The following is an 18,207-nucleotide window of genomic DNA, read 5'->3' as shown; positions in this document are numbered from 1 at the left end:
GCCACCTTATAAAAAAAGAATGTAGACAAGTCTCAAAGCAATGAAAAGGATTTGCAGCCACAGATACCAATGAGTAGCACCGTATCAATACCGTATGGTAAGTAATGCAATTTGGGTCGAGCATATGAGAATGGCTAAGACAAGGAATCTGAATAATGTAACTGTACGTTTTTTTTGCAACAGCAGTGATCTAACCATTTATATAGTAATTATAAACGAGAAAAGACAAGGCCTAGGTTTAAAGCTATGCAACTGAATACAACATTAGTACCCACTAAAAAAAACATCAGTACGATGTGGTACTAATATTAGACCGCGTCAATATGAATTAAAATAAAACTCATACTTGGTACTGCAAGTAGTTAATGTTAGGTACTGTGTTCTCGTATATAAATTTAGGTATTACATTCTAAAAAGTAGAGTAAAGTCCACTAGCGATCTTCGAACTTGTTTGGCTATGTCATTCTGGTCTCTAATCTCGCAAATTGACCGTTTAGGTCCTCAAACTTGTTCATTTATGTCATCACGGTCTCTAAACTTGCAAATTGCTTGTTTATGTCCTCAAACTTATTCCACTGTATCATTTAAGTCTCTAAATATGCAAATCACCCATTTAAGTCCTCAAACTTGTTCAGCTGTGTCATCCCGGTCTCTAAATGTTGTAAATATTGTAAACTTTGTAAATCCAATAAATATTTATAGAACTATCCAAAAGTTAAAAATCTAATTTTGTGAGACCCATATGGTAACTTGTACTTTAAATGAGAATAGAAATCACCATGTACTTTCTATTTTTAACTCTGTAGTTAAATAACTAAATAGTCACATATATTTTTATATAAATCCTAAAAATGTATGTGCCTATTTAGTTATTAACTATAGAGTTAAAAATAGAAAATACATGGTGATTTCTTTTATTCTAATTTAAAGTACATGTTACTAGGAGTCTAGCGAAATTAGATTTATAATTTTTGGACAATTCTATAATATCTATTGAATTTGTAAGTTTACATACTAAATAAGTTTGAGGACGTAAGCGGGTGATTTGCAAGTTTACAGATCTAGATGATACAGCCGGACAAGTTTAAGGACCTAAAGGTGTGATTGATGACACTTGTTGGGGACTTGAACTTCGATTTGCGAGTTTAGGAACCGGGATGACACAGTCCAACAAGTTCAAGGACCGCCAATGCACTTTACTCTAAAAAATATATGAATTTAGGAATTAAGTTAAACAGAGTTAGTACAATGTGGTACTGCAGGTCGTCAAATTCTGTGGGATAACATACCTGGCAAAGATCGAGACAGCTGCCTTCAGCTATGAGACCTTCGGCAACAAGGTGCTTGAAAACTTTGTGCAACCAATAAGAAGCCTGTCCCTGAGCAAGCAACCAGCACAGCTTGAAATCTTGAAGGGAATTGATGGCTACATCATGCCGGGTTCTATGACTCTAGTCCTTGGTCCGCCTGGTAATTAACCTTGTTCAATTCAAGCATGCACAGTGTTTTCCTGCGTTCAAATTTCAGAATAAGTATTTTTTTTTCATCATAGGATTCGAATATAAGTGCAAAAATGTTCCTTGTCATTGGAGAGGATCAAAATTCCCCCTAAATTTAAAACTATAGGGATCTTAATTTGTTTGTAAGTCAAACCTTGTAAAACCAAACACAAATTCCCCCTCAAAGTAAACCAGTATTTATATGAGCATTTTATCACTTACTGTTACCAATCTCTGCCATGTCCAGGCAGTGGAAAGAGCACCTTACTGAAGATACTTGCCGGTAGAGCCGATCCAGGCCAAGATGCTGGGCTGTCAGGCATAGTCAACTACAATGAAAAGACAGCATCTGAAGTTCGAAAGAGTCGACTAATTGCCTATGTCTGTGGACAGCTCAACAAGTAAGAACTAGAGAAGATATAGATTGCAAGATTGTAAAACCCAGCAAAACAACCTCATCTAAATGCTATGAGCTTAGGTTATCACTAGAAACTGAAATCAAGCTCTCTAACAAAATGTTCCTTTCCTTTGGGCAAAATTGGGAGAAGACATGGAAATCAAAAGGTTATAACAATATTTAGTGATGAAAGTACACAAAAACCCTCTTCGCATTTACTTGAGATGGGTTAGTTACAGGAAAAAAAAGTAACAAAGAACTTAGGTCTAGCTATGTTATCACAGGTTTATTTGTGAAGAGAACAAAAAGGGATAAAAGTTAAATTTGCACATCTGCCACATATTCTTGCTTTCGTAATCTCTCATTCTGTTACTTTCAAGAACAGCATCCTTAACTCTGGTTTCTACCCCCAGGCACATCCCCTTCCTCTCAGTCCGAGAAACTCTTGAGTTCGCAAGGGACTGCATGCAGGTTCTCCGGCCTGAGAACTTTACTCCACAGATGCGAAAGTTCTTTGCCTATGCGCTTGTAGAAGGACAAGATCCTTTCCTTGAATATGTGATGCAGATTCTTGACCTGAAGAAAATAGAGAATCACCTTGTTAGTGGGATATCAGATACTGACAGGGATAAACTGACAACAGCTGAACTTGCACTAGGGACCTACTCAGTTATGGTCTATGACCAGCCATTAACAGGCTCAGACCTGGCAATGACCTATGATTTGGTCAATACTATCAGGGCTGTCTGTAGAATCCAACAATCATCTGCAGTCATGGCCCTCAACCACCTCTCGCAAGAAGCATTTGACCTCTTCGACAGGATCATCCTACTGGGAGAAGGGCATGTGCTGTACCAAGGGCCAAGACAGGACGCAGTCACATACTTTGCTAAAATAGGGTAACTAGCCACACATGTTCTTCTCAAATATTCAGGTGAATTTGTTGACAATACACATTTAATAAAAAAAACTGCTATTAGGTATATGAAGCCATCGCATGTCGAATCCTGGGAGTTTCTTCAAGATATTGCTGCTGAAAATGGAATGCAGTACCTATTACCAAGGTTAACTCCTAGAGGTTTGGAGGAGCTTGTGGAATGCTACTACTCATCTGACCATTACCTGGATATCATAAGGGTCATTGGAAAGAACAAGGAGTTCAGTACATACTGGGTTGAGAGTGAGCCAGGAATCGGCTTATCCCTGAAAGAATCAAGCACCTTAAACTCAATTGCAGAACATCAAGAAATGGGTCAGTTTTTTTGGTCAAGTTGCCATACAGTGTACAACTAACTATTTGTATATACGTTAAGACTAACACTGTATTAACGATCTCATTTTTACATTCAGAAATAGTTGTGGCAAAGCTTCTGAACAAATCTGGATCTGCCACTGGGTTTGAAAGTACAGGGAACATCCAAGTAGGCGATGTGGTAACAGGAATTTCCATAAACGAAGAGCCAATGCAGTATCTAGTGACTGGGCCAATGTTTGACCAACAGCAACATCTAGATCAAGTTTTCTCCAATCTACTTCATGCCCGGGGACATATCCGCCTTCAACTTGAACGACCTGACCATAAGGCAAGTGAAAGTATTAATGTTTTCTTCAGACCTTATTCTTCTGATTATCAGTGGTAAATAATAAGTAAATTGGGTTTCAAAATTTTGTCACGATGAACTTGAAGAATTATCCAATAATTCAGTACTGAAGTATTTCTCATTTGATAAATAAAAAAACCATAGAGCAATGAGGATGAATTACGATGGGAGAAATTTAAGAGGCCGTATGTGCAACCATGGTGGAAATCAACAAGAACCCTGATCCAGAGACAGCTTAGGATCTTGAAACAACTTCAAATGTTGAGCATACTCAGAATCATCCAGGTTTGCCAATTATTGTTAAACAAACATGGCAGATGAATCGGCTCATTGGTTTATCATGGTAGGATAAGGTACATTACTAAAGTTCTTTTTTCAGGCATGCATTCTTGGTATATTTGCAGGGACACTGTTCTACAAGTTTGGTGGGCAGTATAATCTTCAACACATGAACTCTGTGAGAGCGCTAGGATTTGTAACCAGCATGAGCATTTTGCTCATAAATATGCCTCAGCTACCTCTATATATGCTTCAAAGACCCACATTCTATAAACATAGGGACCAAAGATTTTTCAGGACATCCTCTTATGTTGTAGCTCATTGCATTAGTAATCTACCCCAGGCTTTTACTGAGGTAATCTCATCCTTCAACCTTTTGTTGCCAATAGTTAACATCTGCACATATATGCAGTCTAAATGGTACTTGATCCTAAACATAACAACCATATTACTTTCTAGCTTCATCACTATGACAACAAAGGTTGTATAATGCAAACATATTATGTGTAATGCAGGCATTCTGCTATTCAGTTTGTGTGTATTTTCTAGCGGGTCTGACATTGGAAAACAATGGAGTAGCGTTCATTGACTACTTAGTTCTGATGTTTCTCGTGGCTTACTTTGGATCATCATTCTTCTTCTTTCTGAGTGCAGTAGCACCCATTCCTGAAGCAGCAAATGCTTTGGCAGGTAATTAGTTTTTTCCCATCTTTGTAACTTTAAGTATGAGAAGATGGCATTACAAAACTTGGGTTATCCTGTTTTAAACTCTGTAGTTCTATCAAAATTAACATGTACATTTCATCTGATATACTGTTTCGAACTGCTACCTGCATGCAGGCCTCATAGTCTCCATTTTCCTTCTGTTCAGTGGATTTGTGATTTTCCCATCTAATATCCCTCAATACTGGAAGTGGCTAATGCACATCAATCCAATTCGTTGGGCCAATATGTCCTTCTGCGATCGACAGTTCTCATATGGTTACAAAGACTTCTGCAACAAATATCTAAACCAACTTACTTTCTGCAAGGAAAATCCAGAGATGGCTACTGGCAAGGCCTACTTAATCTATGCTGAACTGTTGACAGCTGTTTCAGTAAAGCCTTGGGTCCCTTATATAATTCTAATTGGTTGGACTCTACTTGCTCTGTTAATGGCATTGATATTCCTAAATAAGGTAGAGTTTTCGCAAATCAGTCAATCTGTGCCACAGATTAACCAAAGGAAGCTTTCAAAGAACTATTTGTATGATGTGGAGATTTATTCAAGTTCAACTGAGAGTTATATGGAAGCTTCTATTGAGTCAGGAAGATACAAGTTTCTGGAGTCACCAAAGTTAGCATCTAGTTCCACAACAGTAATTTCTGAGGATGAGAATGTGAGTGTCAGGAGCTGGAGGGAAGAATTTAGAGTTAAAATTGATCCAGAACAGTTGACAATACCAGTCACACTGATGACTTTATCATTCTTGGATCTATCATTTGTCAGGTAATTTTCCAATTAATTGTGCTGCAATTCTACACTAGTGCACTGTTTCATAAAGTGTGCACTTGAAAGTTAGCAAAATATTATTCAGAGTAGAACATTTTATGAAGTGACACAAATGGAACTAACAAATTACAAAAATAATACATGATTAAATGCAGCTTCATGAAGATAGAGACAAGGGCAATAAAGTTTTTAAAAAATATACTTTAATTCCTTATCACATGCAGTATGACAAGGCTTTTCGGTGACAGGTGTGGAAAGGTAACAAAGGAAGAAGCTACAGAGTTTGAGAATGTCAGTGGATGTGCAAGACCAGGAATTATGCTAGCTCTTGTAGGGGGTGCTAATGGAAGTGTAGCTACACTGCTAAAATGCCTTTCTGGTAGGACACCTCTAGGTGGTAGTTTTACTGGAGATATCCAAGTCAATGGCACCAAACCTTGTGCTGATTTCTCAAGAAGAGTGGGCTATGCTGAGCGGCTTGATGCACATCAACCTTACCTTACCATACGCGAGTCACTTGAATTCAGTGCCAACCTTAGACTAACAAACAGCATAAGCAAAGCAAGAAGGCATATGCATGTTGAGTTAGTTCTTGACCAGCTGGGCTTGCAGTATTATGCCAATAACTTGGTTGGTTCCCTGAGAGATGGAACTGGGAAAACATTTGAAGTAGCTAAGAAGCTCACAATTGCAGTTGAACTCGCAGCAAACCCAAGTATTCTATTCCTTGAGGAGCCTCTTTCAGGTCTTGATTCGTCTGGAACCTCAGCAATCTTGAGCATATTATCAAAATTACCAGTTTGCGGTCAATCAGTCATCGCAACATTTAACTATCCCAACACCCGTGCACTTTCACACTTCCATCAAGTCATCATCCTAACTCAAGAAGGCCGCCAAGCTTACTTTGGCCCAGTAGGACTCAATTGCCATGAAATACTTGGATACTTTACCGCGATCCCAAGGGTTCCTCACTACCTTCAGACACAGAATCCTATCAGTTTTGTTATGGGTGTAACTGGACTTGGAATTCCAAGAAAAAAACTTGCAGTGATAGATTTTGCAGACGAGTTTCAGAAAAGTCATTTGTATGAGGTGGCCATGAAGGTCATTAACGCTGCTATGAAGAACAACAAACATGGAAATGAAAAGGACAATAACATGAGATCCATCAGTTACAACTATCCAGCGTCATTTACAAGCCAAATAGGATTGGTTTTGTTGAGGACACAGAGGTTCTTATGGAGGAACGTGAACTACACTTACAGCAGGTTTACTGGCTGTGTGATGATTGGATTACTGATGGGCTCACTCTATTTTAAGATTAAGTATGAAGACACATATGAGGTTACTTCTAGATCACTGTACATCTACATGCAAACTATACTCATTGGGGTTATATCTGCTAACAACGTGATTCCTCAAATTGGCACCGACAAGCTTGCCTACTTCCGAGAAATGAGGTCCAAGATGTACCTTCCAATAATCTACCCTGTGTCATGGGTGATCAGTGAAATTCCCTACTTCCTAATAGCAACATTGGCATTCGTGGGCATTGGCAATGGCATGGCAGGGATAGCAACCCAGACAGCTGCCGATTTCCTGGCCTACTGGTCAGTTCTCTGCCTTTTCACCCTCTGTATGACCTACTTTGGCATGATGATCACATTCCTGGCTCCGAGCCCGATCCTCGCCGCCTTCCTCGTCTCCATAATCACATCGTTGTGGATCTCCACCTCTGGTGTGGTGGTCCTCTTCTCCGATATTAGGTTCTACAAGTGGATGTACTGGACGAACCCGTTTCAGTATGTGATGAATGTGCTGACGGTGATAAGTTTCTACTGCGACACATCCAAGTGCAAGAGACAATGCCAGTGTCCACAGCTCCCTGATGGCTCATATGTGTGGGAAAGGATAGCACACATACGGTCCTTGAGTGCGAAGATGATAAGCACTGATGTGGTAACCTTAGCAGGGATGAACATTATGTTTGCTGTGCTCGCTTTCCTGTTCTTCACCGTGCTGAAGCACAACTCAGCACATGCCCATTGAGAGTCACACACAGATCAGATTTGTGTTCTGCCATTGTATTAGTGTTCCAATTCATCATTCATGACAGCAAGTTGGATTTCTGTTTTGCTACTGCAAATGTATTCTGGTTCATGACAGTGATCGAATTGGGGTTGCGTTTCCAAATATTTCTGTTCATCACATTGTGTAGAGTACTGTAACTTGAAAAAAGTATTATCATCGAGATCTTTTGTTTTTAAATATGTACATGATGAGATGCTACTGTATTCGACACAGGGCAAGAACTCTATGTACGGCAAAATATTTACTTCCATTATCATTTCCAGAGCACAAGGTTATATGTGTTGCATAGCAGTGCCAAGCTACTCTACTAAGACATGTAATGCAAGCACATAGAACACACTGCAATCAAACAGCAATGCAAAAAACAATTTAGGAAATTTATTTAAGGACAAGAGACAAACTAATTACAGCTGCAGTCCCTCGGTTCTCTTCTTAATAGGCATCCCATAGAACACGTGGGGAGCAGGCACCAACACCACCTGGCACCCGCCAGTAGCCAACCCAGGCAAGTGCACGAAGGGCATGGTGGTGACCCGTGAGATAGCAGATCTGGTGGCAGCAGCTTGACTTCCGGGTAAGGGTCACCTAAGATTGTGAGGGTTGTCAAATTTTTTTGTGTGTGTCCTAAAGACTAATATTGGGAGGGTATTACACCGCCTAGTACTGATTGTATAATAAAAAGTAGATATAACACATAAATGAACACAATAATTTCATATATTCATGGTGTTAAAAAAAAAATCATACATTCAGAGAATTGAGCATAACTTTGTTTAACGTATACTGTAGAAGTAAACCGGCGACCTAAAATCAGTAAATCATCACTCAAGCAATGACCAAGGCCTTAGCCTTACTGTCGTAGTTTCACAAACATTCACAAAATTGCATTCGATAGTATATTGAAACGGGAAGCCAATTAACCGAATTAACTTACAAAATTCACAGTTCACAGACTCCAATCGACCAGGCCAGCTCCTGCCTCGAACTCTCCCAGCGCGGCAGCGTTCCAGACCCCAGCAGCCGGCCGCCCGCTGCCGCCAAGCGGCCCAGGCGCGCTGCTGGCTGCCGCCCAGCCGCGACAGCAGGCAAGGCCGTAAGGCTCCCAGCCGCCCAGCGCCTGCGCCTGGCACGCCGGTGTAGACGCCGCGTGGCCGTGGGTGGTAAGGTTTGGTGATTTTGGAATGGGAGGCGCCCGCCGCTGCTTCCGAGGATCGCCGCGCGCGTGGCCGTGGCAGATGCCAGGGACCCTGGAACTGGCCCGGGCGGCGGACCGAAAGCGGGACTACGTAAATACGCCAACAAATGGCCAAGGCGGTGTTTTTGGTTCGGTCGTTTTTCCACGAGTGAACTAGCCACGAAGGCAGCAGCGAACAGTCGCTCGAGCGCAACCAGGCCCGCCCGCCGCCCGCCGCCGCGAGATCCGCAGGTACTTCGCTCTCAGTTCCTGAATTCAGAACCCATCACTACTGCTGCTGCCTCCCCTTCCCCCTTCTTGGCCTGGTTCCATTGGCGTTAGAGGAGGGGAAAGGTTCTTCCTTCTTTCTTGGCGCCGGGTCCTTCACAGTTCGCGGACTTGGGGGCGCGGCTCGGGAGCCCTTTACGCCGGCTGCTGCATTTGTTCCCGTTTCGTCCTTTGTTTGGGAGTGCAGGGAGAGGAGGGGGGAGGCGGATTGGGGACAGGCAGGGGTGGTCGTGCCCACGAGGTGTTCGTGGAAATGTCAATTGCCACCGCCAGCTAGTTCGTGTTGCGGTGCTGACTCTAGTACTAGTTCCTAACCTGATGCCTAGATGGCTTCATGGATGTTGAGATATTGCAGTCTACTTGCATTGATCAACAGAGGGGCACGGAAGGCCCATGTATTGGTTGGATGGGTCCTCCGCTATCTATTGGAACTATCATATTTTGACAGAAGCAAGCAAGAAGCAACTATAGGCCGTTGGATGGCTGTAACTTTGTGAGCATTTAGGACAAGTTTTCATCCCTGGTTGTTTCATTTTGTTGATAAATAGGTGGTATGCGTATATCAACAGGTGAGTTTTATATTCTTTCCTGTCATCTTGTGGTAATATGTTTTCCCATTTTACTGGTGCACCTTAAACATTATTGCACCGAATTTTTCTGGCGACATTTTATTATTGTTGTTGGCCACAGTCACATATAAGTACACATGTTGACCTCTTTTCTTGTTCTAATCCATCCTCTATGTGCATATTATTGATGAAAACAATTTCTTATACCTTTTCAGTGACTACCAGTCTACCACAACATTGAAGAAGATGCCTTCAATCCAGAAAGCCTTGCCTCCGGAACTTGCTGATAATGTGCTCAGGGTAAGGCTCCTTTTGCACCTTTTGCTTTTTGCTGTGTTCTCTTTGGTATTATGGGTGACAACCAACTTTCAAATCAACTTGTACTGTTGTATTGTTAATGAATAGTCAGTCATCAGGCTTCATTCATTTGGATCAGTTACCCTAACTTCTAGCTTCAGCTTTTCTAGAAGACACATCAAATATGCATCCTGTAGCCTAGTTCTTTGTTACTTTTATGAAGAATTATCATGAATGAAACAAACAAAATCATAGCTGATGCTGAAAAAAACTTTTCTTTTTTCTATTTACTATTTTCTCATTTTTCATGCTGTAGTTATATCGTGAATGCTTACGGAGGGCAAAGTATATTGGGCATCAGGTATGCATATTTTTATCTAAAAATTTACCATTGCTCCCACCTTGAAGTTGTGAATTTTTTTTAATATAATAGACTGAATCAGCCTTTTGTAATCCAGAAACACAATACAGAGCTTTTAGTCACCATGGTGAGGCAACAATTCAAGAAAAACATGCATGAAACTGATCCAGAGAAGATACAGAAAATGAAGGATGAGTAAGTTACTACTGCCCTGTGTAAATTTTTTATTTCTTTTCAGTTTTACCATCTTATCTTCCAGTACTTTTATCATGGTCGAAGTGTATCTTATGAAACTATTTCTTGCTATGCAGTGCTGCAAGGGGCCTTATCAATCATATTCTGTATGAGTCTGAGAAGATTACAGGACGCAAATTTTCAGGTTAAAACGGAAGTTAAAACTAGACTTACAGTGTGCTGTATGAATAATAGTAAAAACAATTTACTTTCTTGCCTTGAATTATTCCAACTCTATTGTACGAGGATCTGCAAATGTTTCCTTCCGATTGCTGAGTACTCAAATTATTACAACAATGATTTTCAGTAACAATGAGTTTGGCTGTCTTTTTTTTTATGCATTTGTCCCATAAATGCTGACTACAAATTATTTTGGATACCTTAATGTAATCCTACTTATAGCCAGGAGACATAAATCTTCGGTGACTGAGAATGCTCCTCTCTTCCCTAGTGGTTATGGATATACCTTTTTCTTTTTGATGTTGATGTATTGTTACTCCACAGCTTTCATGAGAGGATCGATAAACTGTAATAATTGGTGTAGTTTGGTTCCATCTCTGTGTCTGAACCACAGCCATGATTTTGCAGAAGTGCACACTGCTCATATTTGTGGCAATGGTTTTTCGTTTGAACTTCTCCATCACTGAAAGTATTTTATGTTTTGGGAACAGTTTTTTGCAGCGAAAGCTTTGCAATTATAGAACATGTCTCCTTGGCAGAAGTATGATTTGATATTATGATTGCTTGCATTGTGCTTAAGACTGAAGGGAGCAGTTGCCTTCATTCTTTCATTGAAGTGTTGTCCAGTTCCACAGATGTCAGAAGTGTTTCAGCCTTTCGTTTCCTCCAGAAAATCCGTCCGAGTTTCAGTGGAGCAACACATTGCATTCCAATAATTCATGGTCACATCTGCAGATGCTGGATGATGTATGTGCGTGGATCTGATGTCTCAATCTTTTAACTGGTGCAATCTTCATCCCTGTGAAATTGTCACGTTGCTCTTTAGAATCCAGAAAAGAGAGACAAGAACAAATGGCGTCGCATCGAAAGAGATGATAGAGTAGGGATGAATGAAAGGTAGCTGATGGGGATGATGAAGAATTCAGTGGCTGTGGAGAAGGGGGGGAATGTGATGTGGCCCTGGGAACTGGGGGCCATTTCAGGAATTGCGTGTCAGAGCATGGCACACCACTTGCTGTCTGCAGGTCAAATGATGGGGAACAAACAACACACCGTTACTGGAGCTGCACTCAATTCACTGAATTTTCATCCAGGAGTCATCCATGGACCTGACCTGAAGATTATCGCGCCTTTTGCCGCCATGCCTTTGAATTCCAGCCACTACTTTCTCTTGAACCCTCACATCATTCCTAGACCCTTGTGGCTGGTATCACTCCTTGTTCATCTTTCCAGCACAGTTTCATCGCTTGTATCAGCTACTCCATCATCAGTCCTAACGCACGGGCTCTCGAGGAAAATCATCGACGCGGAAAAGGAGGATGAATGACCATAATTGCCGACAACGGGCGTGTCGTTTAGCCCAGCAGCAGCAGCAGCCTATGAGGTGAGCCTGCATCCTGAGGGAATTCTATGGTGGTTATGACATGTTGGCTTCAGCAGGTCAATGCTTCAGGGCCAATGCAGGGGTGTTTCTAAAGCTGGAATCATGGCTGCCGTTGAAAGAGGGATGGAATGTAGCTGTGCTGTGCTGTGGCGCCACCCTCAAGTCTCTACACTTTCTACCTACTGCAGGCATGTGTTGCAGTAGTTCCCTTTGTTCCTTGCATCAGATGAAACTCCACCACAAACAGCCTTTCCCTCTATAGTAACATGAGCAAGTACAATTTTAGGGCTGTATTCAGCAGATGTATACTTGGCATCATAACATTGAGAAACATTGGTCATGCAGGTCTCCTATACAATCATACCATGTGTTAGAGCTTGTGATAGTGCCAAACAAATTACTGCTGCAATCAGCATGGCATGCCTCTACAGATAGGTAGAGTGGAAGACTCAGACGATTGGTATCTCCCTATGCAATCATCTTTCTGTCTGAATCAGTCATTTCTGACCTTATCTTGTTTTTCGCATGCGCATCTCTCGATGAAGCTCTCAAGTGAAAAAAAAAATCTATAGATAGAGTGTATATTATTACATCGTTTCCCCTTTTCTGAACTTCCAGTTCACTGAATTTCATGAGATGTGCATCAGCACAGAGAACTATAGGAGAACTTTACATTCTGAATCGTTTTTTGAACCATACACTCAGTATACAATTTGGAAGCAAAAGTAACCATCAACGATTCAGCTACATTTGCATCTACGGATCTGTTACATCAATTGATTGACTATTATAGCATAGTTCTATAGTTACGAATTCAAGTGAACAAAAAAAAAAAAGCAAGAACACTTGTTGTAATAACTAACAAAATATGTGCAATTGGGAAGGGAAGCAGGGTCTAAAGTTCCATGCTTCAGCTTCAGCACCATCATCAATAGAATGTTGTGACAACTAGAGTGCTCCAGAATCCAGATACATGCTTTTCAATGGAATGCATGCACATAATTTCCACCAATTTCATGTACATATTAATGAATATTATAAACAATGAATGAATGATAATATGCTAGTGACAGGGTTTTTCAAGTAGTTACTCTAATATTCTGCTAGTTCAGAGATTACATGTATAGCACTCCTTTAATCAGGAGAACACAAAAAAGAAGAAAAAGAGGCTAGAGATACACATAAATAGTAATCTCATCAGAGGACATCTTCATACAAGGACACTAGCACTGAAACCACTTTAAAATCACTCATATAACTGATGGCCAGTAGTTGCAAGCTTAAGCACTATGAATCATTGCTTTATTCACTTCGGTGTTGAGCCTTCACCCAACTTGGATGGCGTCCTAGGGCTGTTTCTCCCTCCCAGAGGGCTGCGCTCATGCCGGAGCTCGGTGAGACGAGGGCTGTATGCTTTCTCAGAAATGGATGGGCTGCGGATGCCTTTCAGTTCTGCCACAGGTGTGCCACCTGAGCTGGTGATCTTCGGGCTGTTGAGGCGTTTGATCTCACCCCGGCTTCTCGTGACCATGTCGTCTAGGATTTCTGCACTCTGGGTGCGTCCCAATGCGACATCAATGTCTTGCTGAAAATACATGAGATTTCAGTTTCAGGGAAATGCAACATGACATAATGTTCTAGTCGAAAATAACATGCTGATGAGCAAGACTCGTGGGATAGATGATGTCTTTCTGAACTTACCGCAGCAAGGCTGAATGGTATAGCCGGTGATTCCTCGTATTCAGCTGCATCTAGGTCAGTTAGATGTGCACCTTTGAAGAGCTTGGGGAGGATGTACTGCCTGACTGGAACCAGGAGCATGATCATGAGGGGGAAAAGAACTCCAGCTATTGGAATCCATGTGATTCCAAAGCAGACCAAAAGGTACATTGTCTGGAACAATGTGAACATGGCTATTGTCTTGAATGGCACTGTCTCGACGAACGTGGTGTGGTACTCTTCAAGCACCCTGGGAAATATTTACAGTACATGGTAAGAAGTTCAGTCTTCCAAAGCAGCTAAATTAACAGTATTTAGCATAATGTATTCTTTCTTGAATCCATTGGATCATGCCTTTGCACAGTTTGTGGATATGCAAAAACAGAATCAGAGGTGCCAAAGCCAAACCAATCTTTTGAGATAAAATAAACTTACTTGTATCTTCTGCTGGGAGCAGTGAAGAGCAACAAGATCCTCTCCCAAAATTGGTTACCAGGCAAGCTCTCAATGGCCATGAAGGCAAAATAGCCCCAGAGGACAGATGTAGGGATCTTCTTGAGTAGCGGCATAGCAGCAACACAACCCCCCACCATGGAAGCCTGTAGCAAGTTGCTCAAGCGCTGCTCCTTGACCTCGATGGGCAGCAGATCATCAATTTCTTTCTCTATGTCAAAGACTGTCTCATCAACTGGTGCATCAATGTTACCCATACTCGAAGCTAGCTGGACTGTTGAGTCCTTGAGCTCATTTAAGCCCTGTTTTTTTTTTGAAAAAATATAGAAAATGTTATTTAAAGAAAATCGTCTGAATAAAGTGTTGTGAAGTACTAAGTTTTGGGTAATAGAACACGTACTCTTCTGACAGACTGCTGCTGATAAACCAGTGGTGTCTGCATCTGCTGATAAGCATCCTGCATGCTGCCATACAGTTGGCTCAAGCTCGCATTCTGGCTCATGCTCTTTCGTGCGGTGGCTACTAGCCGGTTACGAAGCAGCTGAACAGAAATGCTCGCTGTGAGTGAGAAATCAGATATTCACATGGTATTTTGAAATACTCTTTAAAACTTTCATAACTCACCTGGTGCTTGAGAGTAGCCAAACTCTTCGTATGCATGGGTGATTGTGGAATGACACCATTTGATGGAGGGATACCAATAAGGCCACACATTAATGTCTATAGTTCAAAACATTGATGTCATCGAAATGTATAGAAAACACCAAAACTTGGTATTGAAGAATTGTGCACATCTGGGCATACCAGGAAGCCTAAGAGAAGCAAATCGTAGTGGAAGGATGGAGGTTTCCTCAAATTGAACTCTTTCTGCTGCGCAAGCTGAGATGCAACACTATGATCGAAGTAGTAGAGAACAGCAATCATCGTTGCTGGTATGAAGGCACCAAGGATATAGAGGAGTGGAACTTGTGTCATATCCTGCTCATTGGATTGATGTGGAAAACTTAATCGATAAGTAATCATATTTCACATGAATAAAAGTAATGTTTTAGAATCTTTTTGTGAATATTGGAATACCTTGATGACTGTCCAATTGTCATATGCACCAGGGGACCATGGATTAGGGCTGAAAAGGCGTCGTGGAATTCCTTTTGGTACATTTCCATAAGGTATGTAAGACACTCCAGTCCAAACTAGCACCATCAGTGGAACACCATAGTCAGCGATGAAGCCGCGCAGCCAACCTAGGTAGAAGAGTATTATCATCAGAAATTTTGGTATTGGACTAAGTGAGGTGCTTCACAGTCATAAGCAACACAAAGGGTGGAGAAAGAGAGATTTATATATATTTGTCATAGCATCTGCAGGACAAGAACAGTTTTCGGATGCATACCTGTTCCGTAGCGCCATGACCGTGCCTTCCTGCTCCTCAGAGCAGTGAGTAAAAGGCCAAACGACAGCACAATTGCAAACATTCCATTGGCAAACCGCCATGATGGGACAAACTCCAGTGCCTTTCGGTTTTCCCTCTCAGGAATGCGGAACTCGTCGACAAGTCCCTGTGTCCATCACACAGATTGGTGAGCTTATACATCCAGATGGCCACAAGCAAATTACTTTAGTACTAATGAATTTATGATGTTTTTTTTAGTATTTTTACTTTTTTAGGAACCCTTTTCCAGGAAAACACTTTGTTTTATAAACAAACATTCTTGATTTTATCTACTTCTTTTGTTCCAAACTGAAAGCACCGAAATATTTGGTTGGACTAGTGACCAATGGCACAAAAACAGAAGCTGGAGGCATCTCCATTGGCTTCCATGTGCTTTTCAGCACTTGCACATGCCTTTGACCAACCTACTAGATTCTCCACTAGTTAGTTACATTCAGATTGACCGGAGTACTACACAATTTCGAGAGGCCTGGTGTTTGGTACAAAGCTCTATGGTCCAGCAGCAGCACGCCATAGAAAAAAAGTTTCTGCATCAGCACAGGGTTTCAAGCCTGGAAAGCAGCAATGGCTTGAAAAGGCCTGCTGCAGTTTTCACCAACCTTGATAGCCTGCTGCATGAAGAGCATAGCAATCAGAAGCCCAAACAGCTCGCCAGCGATGCGGGTGAACCGGTTGATGATGGAGCATGCGCCTAGTATGGCCAGCAAGAACAGTAGGATGGCAGTCCACACACAAACCCTGCACACATACATGACACCCCCACAAAAAAGAAAAAGAACCAATTGAAACAATGCCATAATTGTGCCAAACCAATCTGAAATAAAATTCTCAGTCACAGTCAGTGCAACAAGGATGACCTACCAACCGGTCCAGGCCAAGAACAGATTCCGTCCGAGGTCGGGCCTGTCCTTGGCGAAGTTGAACATGAATGTGTACATGAGCACCGTGGGTTCGGCAACTCCCAGGATCAGCAGGGGCTGCCCTCCCACAATGGAGTGGATTATGCCGCACACGGCAGTGGATGCCAACGTCTGCACTGCTGTGAGCACTCCATCTGCACACAAGTTTTGATCCCCAAAGCAAACAAAATAAGCTCCTCTCCTCACCCACTTTACTGAAGAAACTAACACCACCAAGTACAAATTTTTGAATCCCCCATTTACCAGTGTTCCTCTCCAATTGCTCCCCGAACGATATCACCGGTATCGCGGACGCGAAGAATATGTAGGTGGTCGGCGCCAGGATCCTGAAACACCCCAAAAATCAAGATCTTGAGCCAGGCAAGAACAAACTTCAGAACAACAAGAACAGGACTAGGATTTTCTATCTCCGTCGCAACTAGTTTCACGATTTTGGCACCGTGGTGATACCGAATTACTAATCCTGAACAGCACAATGCAAGATTGCGAAGAAAGATTAGATTAGCCTTCAAGTTCAGTTCATACCTGATACCGGCACGGAACCCTCCGGTCCAATCCTGCTTGTAGCAGGCGAGCCTCCCGTGGAGGTCGTCCTTGATGCCCCGCAGGGGCACGAAGCTCTCCTCCATTGCTCGGACCAAAAAGGGCGTCGCTTTTCTCAGACAAGAAGATCTGAGGGTATATTCTGAATGTCAAGTGAGAGCCTGCTTACATCTTGCGGCAGATGGAACAGGAAGAAATGCTACCAGTCTGGAATCTCGCAATGCATTTAGCGCGGATCCATGGAGGAAGACGAAGGCCGGGGCTATGAACGGAAGAGGAGCATAGAGAGCATGCGAAGGCCAAGGCTCAGAGAGAGCAGCAGCGGAGGGAAACGGAGGCAAAGACTGCAAGAAGCTACAGAGCAATGGAGCGGGATAGAGGGTGGATATATAGGCAGTGGCAGAGGAGGGGCGCCACTGTCAATTCACCAAAGAAGGTAGAAAAAAGTTTAAAGTAAAAAGTTATCCTGAAAAAAAAATGCATTGCTCAAAAACTGTCCAGGGGAGGGTTGCTGAATTGCTGAACGCTGAGCTGAGCACACGGAAAGCTAAAGCACAAGAGGGGTTCCCAGTGGGGTGTGTGACTTGTGGACTGGGCTTGTGGCCAAGGACGCCAGAAAGAAGGCTGCGTGATCCTGTAACTGCTGTAGCAATCACAGCTAATTTTATTTACCACTGTATTGTTCAGTTAATTAAAGAAGTAATAGAAAAGAAACAAAAACAAGAAGACAAATAAGAAAATTTGGTTTTGTTGCCCTGGGACTGGGAGGGCAGGGACAGACTGCCAGTCCAGCTCTAGCTCAGCTGTCTGCTGTCTAGGGGAAGATGAGAAGGACCCAACAAGCTTCATGTGCTTGTTTTCTCCTATGTGCTTTGGTCACTGTCTAAAGAATTTAAAATGATTGCTTTTTTTTGATAATCAAAATGATTGCTTATAGGTTCATTGGAGGTGTTCAGGGGTGTTATTTCCTTTACAGGATTTAAGGTGGAAAGACAGCACCTCTTGGAAGAATGTGCATGTGGCGTTTTTCGTTTTTAAAGAAAAACTTTGAGCAATAAAATTGCTTGTGTGTAAGCTACAGAGAATCAGTGGTGGAAATCGTGTGTAATGTTGTGTGTACACAAGCGTCTTCCACGTAGTTGGAAAAGGGGGCATGGTGATGCCTTTCAGGAAACTCCAATGGATGTGAAACTGCAGCTTTTAATAGCATTCCATTTTTATCTCCAAAGAAGTAACTTTTCTCCTTGTTTTTGGCTGCACTGCATGTAAGCTT

At 42.1% G+C, this 18,207-nt stretch overlaps 3 protein-coding genes across 4 annotated transcripts; 2 read left to right on the top strand and 1 right to left on the bottom strand.

The window, feature by feature from the left end:
* LOC8068856 (ABC transporter G family member 36) lies at nt 3,475-7,317 on the top strand. Its single transcript, XM_021466098.1, has 4 exons — nt 3,475-3,782; nt 3,877-4,257; nt 4,589-5,265; nt 5,493-7,317. Exons 1-4 carry the CDS (start codon nt 3,756-3,758, stop codon nt 7,315-7,317), a joined length of 2,910 nt encoding a protein of 969 aa, XP_021321773.1. The 5' UTR covers nt 3,475-3,755.
* Nucleotides 8,636-10,619, top strand: LOC110429620. 2 transcript variants are annotated; one of them, XM_021445830.1, is made up of 5 exons: nt 8,636-8,785; nt 9,606-9,690; nt 10,004-10,048; nt 10,146-10,243; nt 10,360-10,619. In XM_021445830.1, the coding sequence occupies exons 2-5, from the start codon at nt 9,637-9,639 to the stop codon at nt 10,430-10,432; spliced, it is 270 nt and encodes an 89-aa protein (XP_021301505.1). In that variant the 5' UTR covers nt 8,636-8,785; nt 9,606-9,636; the 3' UTR covers nt 10,433-10,619. The 2 variants fall into 2 exon arrangements, with proteins under 2 accessions (XP_021301505.1, XP_021301506.1); XM_021445831.1 differs by lacking the exon at nt 8,636-8,785 and adding an exon at nt 9,082-9,390.
* LOC110429619 (probable boron transporter 2) lies at nt 12,859-17,312 on the bottom strand. Its single transcript, XM_021445829.1, has 12 exons — nt 16,917-17,312; nt 16,635-16,717; nt 16,333-16,525; nt 16,071-16,209; nt 15,412-15,577; nt 15,096-15,262; nt 14,823-14,996; nt 14,643-14,738; nt 14,419-14,559; nt 14,001-14,320; nt 13,548-13,815; nt 12,859-13,431 (listed from the first exon to the last, which is right to left on the bottom strand). The coding sequence occupies exons 1-12, from the start codon at nt 17,018-17,020 to the stop codon at nt 13,153-13,155; spliced, it is 2,130 nt and encodes a 709-aa protein (XP_021301504.1). The 5' UTR covers nt 17,021-17,312; the 3' UTR covers nt 12,859-13,152.

This window comes from Sorghum bicolor, chromosome 8, assembly GCF_000003195.3.
Source record: "Sorghum bicolor cultivar BTx623 chromosome 8, Sorghum_bicolor_NCBIv3, whole genome shotgun sequence".
In the NCBI taxonomy this organism is placed as follows: domain Eukaryota; kingdom Viridiplantae; phylum Streptophyta; class Magnoliopsida; order Poales; family Poaceae; genus Sorghum; species Sorghum bicolor.
Note: the sequence above shows the minus strand (reverse complement) of the source record. Positions and strands in the feature narration are given on the sequence as shown.

Coding starts and splice junctions, on each gene's coding strand:
- LOC8068856 (XM_021466098.1), top strand. CDS start 3,756: ATGTTGAGCATACTCAGAATCATCCAG. Junction 3,783..3,876: donor GCATACTCAGAATCATCCAG/GTTTGCCAATTA, acceptor TTCTTTTTTCAG/GCATGCATTCTTGGTATATT. Junction 4,258..4,588: donor TCATCACTATGACAACAAAG/GTTGTATAATGC, acceptor TTCATCTGATAT/ACTGTTTCGAACTGCTACCT.
- LOC110429619 (XM_021445829.1), bottom strand. CDS start 17,020: ATGGAGGAGAGCTTCGTGCCCCTGCGGGGCATCAAGGACGACCTCCAC. Junction 14,321..14,418: donor AGCAGCAGTCTGTCAGAAGA/GTACGTGTTCTA, acceptor AAAAAAAAACAG/GGCTTAAATGAGCTCAAGGA. Junction 13,816..14,000: donor GCTCCCAGCAGAAGATACAA/GTAAGTTTATTT, acceptor AATATTTCCCAG/GGTGCTTGAAGAGTACCACA.
- LOC110429620 (XM_021445830.1), top strand. CDS start 9,637: ATGCCTTCAATCCAGAAAGCCTTGCCTCCGGAACTTGCTGATAATGTG. Junction 10,049..10,145: donor CAAAGTATATTGGGCATCAG/GTATGCATATTT, acceptor TTTGTAATCCAG/AAACACAATACAGAGCTTTT. Junction 10,244..10,359: donor ATACAGAAAATGAAGGATGA/GTAAGTTACTAC, acceptor CTTGCTATGCAG/TGCTGCAAGGGGCCTTATCA.